At 39.7% G+C, this 9,159-nt stretch overlaps 1 protein-coding gene across 1 annotated transcript; it reads right to left on the bottom strand.

The window, feature by feature from the left end:
• Positions 1–2,208: 2,208 nt before the first annotated feature.
• LOC109749246 (uncharacterized) lies at positions 2,209–3,782 on the bottom strand. The gene is made up of 2 exons (XM_020308215.2): positions 2,864–3,782; positions 2,209–2,780 (listed from the first exon to the last, which is right to left on the bottom strand). Exons 1-2 carry the CDS (start codon positions 3,780–3,782, stop codon positions 2,209–2,211), a joined length of 1,491 nt encoding a protein of 496 aa, XP_020163804.2.
• Positions 3,783–9,159: the final 5,377 nt, after the last annotated feature.

Raw genomic sequence — 9,159 nt, 5'->3', positions numbered from 1 at the left:
GTGCTCGTGTGTTGGATTGCTTGCTTTGTCGCGATGGCTCAACCAAAAAATGTTGATCCTCACTTTAGGAGGTTGGAAGAAATTGAAAATAACGTTAGCGGCTTCATGTCTTTGCAATTTGAGCATAATAATTTCTTTAGAAACGAGCTTAAGGAGCAGAAAAGTTTTATGGAATACATGAATAAAGAGCTCGATGATATGTCTAAGAATTTTATGGTTTGAAATCTCAGTTTGCTCATCTTGAAATTTTAGTAGGCCAAATTTCTGATAAACAAGCTACCTTAGTTAATAGGGATAATTGATTTAATGTCCCTAGTTGGGTCACACTCGGCAGGTTTACCCCTAGTTTCCGAAAACACTTGTTCTTGCCCAAACCACTTTGCTCCTCTTATACTTTCGCCCTTTGACTGTTTGACCACCACTTTGAAAACTTCATAAAAAATTCATACTAACTCAGAAAAATTGAAATAAGATATCAAAATGTTTAGAAAAGCATCACCTATATGTGCATGTCATTTGCATTCATGAAAAAAGTGTTGGCCAGTCCCCATCTTAGTTTTAGCTCATATGATCTTAGCATGAACAGTAAAATCTAAAAAAAATTCTAAAAAAATTGGTGGCTAACTTTGACCAATGTTTTGAGTGCTTGCCAAGTTTCATAAGGGAATGACATTCATGGAAGTCGTGGCAAAAAAACAAAAATCAATGCTCCAAAATTTCTTTTTTTTACCACGACTTCCACGAATGTCATCCCCTTATGAAACTTGGCAAGCACTCAAAACATTGGTCAAAGTTTGCCACCAATTTTTTTTAGAATTTGTTTAGATTTTACTGTTCATGCTAAGATCATATGAGCTAAAACTGAGATGGGGACTGGCCAACACTTTTTCCATGAATGCAAATGACATGCACGTATAGGTGATGCTTTTCTGAACATTTTGATATCTTATTTGAATTTTTCTGAGTTAGTATGAATTTTTTATGAAGTTTTCAAACTGATGGTCAAACAGTCAAAGGGCAAAAGCATAAGAGGAGCAAAGTGGTTTGGGCAGGAACAAGTGTTTTTGAAAAATAGGGGTAAACCTGCCGAGTGCGACACAACTAAGGGCACCAAATTAATTAGGGTTTTTATCACTTTTGCCACTAGTTGTGCCACACTACTCACTTTTGCCATTAAAATGTTTCAGTACTCAAAAATGCCACTATTCCGTTAGAGCCACACTCAAAAATGCCATTTTCTCACGTTACCGTCAGTCAAAGGCTCGTTGACCGCGCTAGATGACCGAAATGCCCCTGGCTCCATTTCTTCCCAAACCGTGGGCCCGACATGTCAGGGGCAAGGAAATAATTTTTAGGATGTAAAAATAGGCAGTAGAGGGGTTCGAACCCCAGACCTCTGGGATGCGCTCGCACGAGCTAGCCACTACACCCAAGGTCATTAGTTGACTAATGAATGGAGATATGCTACATATCCTTACGTGATATCTTGGCATAGCTATTAAAAAACCAAGTAAACTCAAGTTGTACATGCAACAGCAGCAACAAATGGTTCTCTAAATTTCTCTAAAAAATAAATTTACCATGACGCATGTACATAAGATTGAAAACATCCAACACACAAGCAAACATAATGTTCATTTCCTGGATTTTCAGCACACAAAGTGTCTCAGGTTCACAAACATACATTAAGGTCGAATAGCATCCACTTGCTAGTTTGAAGTAAAAGGTCCAAATTCTCAACATAAGGTTCAAAATAAACAGGTCCAGGTTCACAATCTTATAAGGTCACAATCACACAAATGTTCACATGTGCAGCCTCTTTTTGCTTCTTGTGTTTTGGGTAGGACTGTCTAGCGATTTGTGTGCAACTCGGGTATGCATGGGAGATGCAACAGATCCACTTGTGGAACCTTCAGTTCTGGTTGAATGTTCATCTTCCTTGCTCTTCCTTTTATTGGTTTTCTTATCTGTTTTCTTCTTCACGCTTTTCCTTGAGCTGTATAGAAGTTGGTCATGTTGCAAAAAATGGAAATATAAAGCATCAATTTTGTACAGAATATAGTTATAGCTTACATGTATTCAAATTCTTTGGAAGTGGAAAGTAAAATTAGTCTTTGACGACTCAGATTATAGGACAGAATGTTGAAAATGCATGAATGTAGCAATGCAGCCATGGATGTTCAAATATAGAAAGCACAGGTTTTGGAGTTACCCCACAGAACTTGCAACCACGGATGGCTCAAGGTCGCCTTCTCCGGCCACAAAAGGGGCATCTCCAGCATGTAGGTCAGCCTCATCTTCTCCAAATGCTGGGTCAACTGGATTTTTGCAAATTCTCGCTATGTGGCCGAAGCCTCCGCAACGCTTGCACTTCCTTTTCCTAGGGCCAAGGCCAGCACCTTCAGCACTAGATCTGATTCTAGTCTTCCGCGATCGTCCTTTTGGCCTCCTCAACACTGGAGCTTGTAGTTTGAAGCCAGGGTCAAGAATGTCCCATTGTTGCTTGCCTACCATTGCAGGTATGTTGTCTACATACGCAGCCTTGAATTTTGCTACGGAGTAGAACTCATGTACATAAGGTTCAATTTCTGATACCGGACCTCTTAGTGAAGTAATGAAATATAGAGCATGGATACATGGCAAACCCTTGACTTGCCATTGCCTGCAGCTACATGTTTCCTTGGCTATGTCAACAGGGTACCTCCATTCCCTATTTTCTTTGTCCACTGCAGTAATTTCTGCCTCAACATCACTGCGTCTAACTACCTTCATCTTTAGTCCTGGAAAGAACACCAAATATTAAACATTTAATTTAGTTCGTTATGACATTAGTCAGTTGAAAGAGCAGAAGATGTTTGTTTACCTTTGGATTTGGCATGTAGTGCCTTTATCACACTTGGTATTATGAGATAGCCAGGCCATTTTTCTAATGCTATCCTCATCCGCAAATCAAACTTCTCCATTATCATCTGCCTAATCTTGTCCAACATGTCAACAATAAGAAGAGCCTTAATTTTCCTGACTTTGCTATTAAATGACTCTGCGAGGTTGTTATTGATGTAGTCAACCTTGCAGATTTCATTGAACTTGCTTCTATACCATATCTTTGTGTGGTGTTCAGCCATATATTTTTGAACACTCTTCTTAGCAAGGATCTGTTTCATATGCCAATTGTGCTTCCTAGAATTGTAAGTCAAGCTTGCTGGCCAAAGATTATCATCATAGACCTTGCCCTTGATTTTTTTTCCAAAATTTGCAACAAGATGCCTCATACACTCCCTATGCTCCACTCCAGGCCACACTTGTTCTACTGCTATCTCTAAACCTTTACAAGCGTCGGTGTGTATGACTAGTCCTTCAGGATGCCCAATAAGATTACATAGATTTTGAAGAAACCAAGCCCAACTATCTGATGATTCTGTCTCTATCACCCCGTAGGCAACCAGGTAAAGCCAATTACGGCCATCAATGGCACAAGCAGAAGCTAGCTGCCCTTTGAATATGCCGTTTAGTGCAGTTGAATCCACGGCCAAGTATGGTCGACACCCATCTAAAAACCCTTGCCAACATGCCTTGAATGAAACGAACACTCTCCTAAAGCATTCCTTCTCCCTGACTTTTCCTTTGATTGAGTACTTCACAGTCTCTTTGTCTATTTCCACTACACTACCAGGAGAACACTTCTCCACCTCAGCCTTGAAACTATAGACAAGATGGAAGCTATCTTTCCATTTTCCACTAATCATATCCACTGCTTTCTCCTTACCACGAGATACACGCATGTACGGCACCGTGAAGTGATACTTATCCTCGATCTTCTCTTGAAGAGCAGTAGGGCCAATGTCTGGGTTCTTTCTGACCCAATCTAGGATAACATCAGCAACCCACCTACTCTTAGCCGGCTTGAACTTCTCACTTCTCAGCTTAGTTGGGCATGTATGAGAGAAAGGACACACCTTGATCTGCATTCAAAAAACAACAAAATCAAATTGTATTGCTACCAATTGCATAGAAGAAAGGGTACAACAATCAAATCAATTAGATATTACCAAGTTATACCTGAAATATTGTGCTATTCCTCATATAAGAGCCATGTATCCTCCACTTACACCTCTTATATGCACAACAAACTCTCAGCCTATTAGGATCACTCTTTTGGACTGTATAGTCAAATTCACTTTTAATTGCAAAAGTCGAAAGTGCATTCTTGCAATCCAACAAAGAGTGGAATGCCGATCCTTCTACAAATGATGGATCCTCCTTATTATACACTACAATAGGTCTGTCCTCCTACTCCTCCTCTTCCTCCTCATCTACTAAACCCATGTCTCTATTCTCTTGTTCCTCTTCAGTGTCAGTGGATTCATATGCTGGAGGATCATCTTCCTCTTCTATATCTTTTGAATCATCTTCTTTCGTAGACTTCTTGACTAAGTCAGGATACTCCCTCTCATCATCATTATCTGAGAGTATAGTATCATCATGAATAGCATCATCGGTTATGTCTCTGTTAGGATCATCAATACTAGTAGACTACCTGACTCCCTGTATGTTGACTATATCAACATCAATTGCCTGACTCCCTGTATATGTTGACTCTCACTATAAGAAGGCTATGTAGGTGGATTGCGGTTCGGTGTGCTCGGAGTTGGAGATTTCTGAAGAACCTCAATTAGCATAGATATTTTCTTTGAATCTTGATGCTTTCCAAACATCAAAGCTGCATCATCATCACATGCAACATCAACCCATATATTCTGTTCCCTCTCGTAGTACTTCAACTCCACAGAATCACGGCACCCCCAGGGATAGGTATCACACAACTTGCACAACAATGTTTTGTATGTGATACTGGATTCGACAAACAGAGGATAATCAAAGCCGCCAACATATCGCTTGCGGCCATCGCTACTAAGACGACTTGTTTCCATCCTAACGGACATCATACAGGCAGTTTCCTCATCCATCCTAAATCATCATGAACACATAACCAAATTGTGTGCAGTTAGTCACTATGAATTATACACAACAAATTCGACCGCTACATACTACTATGAATACACACGCATCATCCTAGTAATTAGCATACTCACCCTACTGGAATATCAGAGGTTGCGACCTGTACACTTAGCGCCATCTGGTGGCCGAGGCAAGCCTCTGATTCGGCCCTGTTGTCCGCCGCCATTGCCGTGGAACAACCTCTGTTCAAGAAATCACAGGCGGAGCAAGAACAGAGGAGTCAGATGGGAGTCATGTGGCGATGCTGCTCGGGAGAGAAGCCGGAGCTACAGTGAGTGGAGGTGCGCAGGGCGGGAGGTGCGCGGGGCGGGAGGCGTCGGCGCTGCGGCGAGTGGAGGCGCGTCAGAGCTGCGCAGGCCGTGCCGGCGACCGTCTGTACCCGAATGGAGGAGTTTGGCGGGCGGCGGCAGCGGCGGTTTGTGGCTGCGGCTGCTAATGGATAGGGAAAGGTACGAGTAGTTTGGGGATAGGATTAGTATAATCGATAGCTTAGTCAGGTCAACCCGAATGGACTACAAGTTAAAGATCTCTATAATTGACAGATAAGTGCGTCTTCCTGGATGGTTATTACGCGCGCGTGTATTAGCCGCCTTGATTGAATGTGCGAGGTTCGACCCCCCCACTCTCCCCTATTGCTTTTTTCTTTTCCTGTTGTTTACAAATGAGCCCACATGTAATGGAAACAGGGGTATTACGGTCATATCACGTGGTTAATGAGCCTTTGACTGGCGGTAATGTGAGAAAATGGCATTTTTTAGTGTGTCTCTAACGGAAGAGTGGCATTTTTTAGCAGTGAAACATTTTAATGGCAAAAGTGATAAAAACCCAATTAATTATCCCTAGTAAATAAGATGGCCGCTAAACCAGAATCTTTAAATAATGATGAAGATCTTAAAGTGATTGATGTGACTCCTATTGAATCTTTCTTTTCCAATATAAATCTTGATAAAGATGGGACTGGAGATGAGTCAACTTTAGTTAAAAGGCGTCCCAATGATTCCGAGTTTTTAGATCTTGATGCAAAAATTGATAAAAGTGGGATTGGAGAGGTCAAAACTTTAAGTAGCAATGAACCCACTCTTTTGGATTTCAAGGAATTTAATTATGATAATTGTTCTTTAATAGATTGTATTTCCTTGTTGCAATCCATGTTGAATTCTCCTCATGCTTATAATCGAAACAAAGCTTTTACTAAACATATCGTTGATGCTATGATGCAATCTTTTGAAGAAAAACTTGAATTGGAAATTTCTATCCCTAGAAAACTTTATGATGAGTGGGAACCTAATATTAAGATTAATATTAAAGATTATGAGTGCCATGCTTTGTGTGATTTGGGTGCTAGCGTTTCCATGATTCCGAAAACTTTATGTGATGTGTTAGGTTTCCGTGAATTTGATGATTGTTCTTTAAATTTGCATCTTGCGGATTCCACTATTAAGAAATCTATGGGAAGGATTAATGATGTTCTAATTGTTGCAAATAGGAATTATGTGCCCGTAGATTTCATTGTTCTTGATATAGATTGCAATCCTACATGTCCTATTATTCTTGGTAGACCTTTCCTTAGAACGATTGGTGCAATTATTGATATGAAAGAAGGAAACATTAGATTTCAATTTCCGTTAAGGAAGGGCATGGAACACTTTACAAGAAAGAAAATTAAATTGCCATATGAATCTATTATGAGAGCTATTATGGATTGCATGCCAAAGATGACAATACCTAGATCTATTCGTGTTTGATGCCTAGCTAAGGGAGTTAAACAATAGCGCTTGTTGGGAGACCCAATTTTTTTTTGCTTTTTAGGTTCAGTTTTGCAATAAATAATTCATCTAGCCTCTGGTTAGATGTGGTTTTGTGTTTTAATTAGTGTTTGTGCCAAGTAAGACCTTTGGGATAGCTTATGGTGATAGTTGATTTGATCTTGCTGAAAAACAGAAACTTTTGCGCTCAGGAAAACAATTCTCATTTTTAACAGAAGCGTGATAAAATATTGATTCGTTTTGCAGAATATTAATAAAAAATTTGCTTAGATTGTCCCAATTTTCCAGAATTTTTGGAGTTACAGAAGTATTCAAAATATCCAGATTGCTACACACTGTTCTGTTTTTGACAGATTCTATTTTCTATGTGTTGTTTGCTTATTTTGATGAATCTATGGCTAGTATCAGGGGATATGAACCATGGAAAAGTTGGAATACAGTAGATATAACACCAATATAAATAAAGAATGAGTTCACAACAGTACCAAAACTGGTGATTCATTTTCTTATACTAACGGAGCTTATGAGATTTTCTGTTGAGTTTTGTGTTGCGAAGTTTTCAAGTTTTGGGTAAGGATTTGATGGACTATGGAATAAGGAGTGGCAAGAGCCTAAGCTTGGGGATGCCCAAGGCACCCCAAGGTAATATTCAAGGACAACTAAGAGCCTAAGCTTGGGGATGCCCCGGAAGGCATCCCCTCTTTCGTCTTCGTCTATCGGTAACTTTACTTGAGGCTATATTTTTATTCACCACATGATATGTGTTTTGCTTGGAGCATCTTGTATGATTTGAGTCTTTGCTTTTTAGTTTGGCGAAATCATCCTTGTTGTACACACCTTTTGAGAGAGACACGCATGAATCGTGATTTATTAGAATATTCTATGTGCTTCACTTATATCTTTTGAGCTAGGAAATTTTGGTCTAGTGCTTCACTTATATCTTTTTAGAGCATGGCGGTGGTTTTATTTTATAGAAATTGATGAACTCTGATGCTTCACTTATATTATTTTGAGAGTCTTTAAACAGCATGGTAATTTGCTTTGGTTATAAATTAGTCCTAATATGATAGGCATTCTAGAGGGATATAATAAAAAACTTTCATTTAAAGTGCATTGAATACTATGAGAAGTTTGATTCCTTATGATTGTTTTGAGATATGAGGATGGTGATATTAGAGTCATGCTAGTGAGTAATTGTGAATTTGAGATACTTGTGTTACAGTTTGTGATTCTCGTAGCATGCACGTATGGTGCACCGTTATGTGATGAAGTCGGGGCATGATTTATTTATTGATTGTCTTCCTTATGAGTGGCGGTCGGGGACGAGCGATGGTCTTTACCTACCAATCTATCCCCCTAGGAGCATGCTTGTAGTACTTTGTTTCGATAACCAATAGATTTTTGCAATAAGTATGTGAGTTCTTTATGACTAATGTTGAGTCCATGGATTATACGCACTCTCACCCTTCCACCATTGCTAGCCTCTCTAGTACCGCACAACTTTCGTCGGTATCATAAACCCGCCATATACCTTCCTCAAAACAGCCACCATACCTACCTATTATGGCATTTCCATAGCCATTATGATATATATTGCCATGCAACTTTCCACTGTTCTGTTTATTATGACACGCTCCATCATTGTCATATTGCTTTGCATGATAATGTAGTTGACATCGTATTTGTGGCAAAGCCACCATTCATAATTCTTTCATACATGTCTCTCTTGATTCATTGCACATCCCGGTACACCGCTGGAGGTATTCATATAGATTCATATTTTGTTCTAAGTATCGAGTTGTAATTCTTGAGTTGTAAGTAAATAAAAGTGTGATGATCTTCATTATTAGAGCATTGTCCCATGTGCGGAAAGGATGATGGAGACTATGATTACCCCACAAGTCGGGATGAGATTCCGGACAAAAAAAGGCCAAAAATGAAAGAAGGCCCGAATAAAAAAATGAGAGGAAAGAGAGAAGGGGCAATGCTACTATCCTTTTACCACACTTGTGCTTCAAAGTAGCACCATGATCTTCATGATAGAGAGTCTCCTATATTGTCACTTTCATATACTAGTGGGAATTTTCATTATAGAACTTGGCATGTATATTCCAATGATGGGATTCCTCAAATTGCCCTAGGTCTTCGTGAGCGAGCAAGGTGGATGCACACCCACTTAGTTTCGTTTTCATCTTTCATAAACTTATAGCTCTAGTGCATCCGTTGCATGGCAATCCCTCCTCACTCACATTGATATCTATTGATGGGCATCTCCATAGCCCGTTGATACGCCTAGTTGATGTGAAACTATCTCCTTCTTTTTGTCTTCTCCACAGACACCGTCTATTCCACCTATAGTGCTATGTCCATGGCT

Source organism: Aegilops tauschii, chromosome 3 (assembly GCF_002575655.3).
Source record: "Aegilops tauschii subsp. strangulata cultivar AL8/78 chromosome 3, Aet v6.0, whole genome shotgun sequence".
Taxonomy (NCBI): Eukaryota; Viridiplantae; Streptophyta; class Magnoliopsida; order Poales; family Poaceae; genus Aegilops; species Aegilops tauschii.
This window is presented reverse-complemented; position numbering and strand designations above follow the sequence as displayed.

Excerpts from the sequence above, each read along its gene's own strand:
- LOC109749246 (XM_020308215.2), bottom strand. The coding sequence starts at position 3,782 with ATGCGTGTATCTCGTGGTAAGGAGAAAGCAGTGGATATGATTAGTGGA. Across the intron at positions 2,781-2,863 it reads ACTACATGCCAAATCCAAAG|GACTAAAGATGAAGGTAGTT; the intron begins GTAAACAAACAT and ends TGTTCTTTCCAG.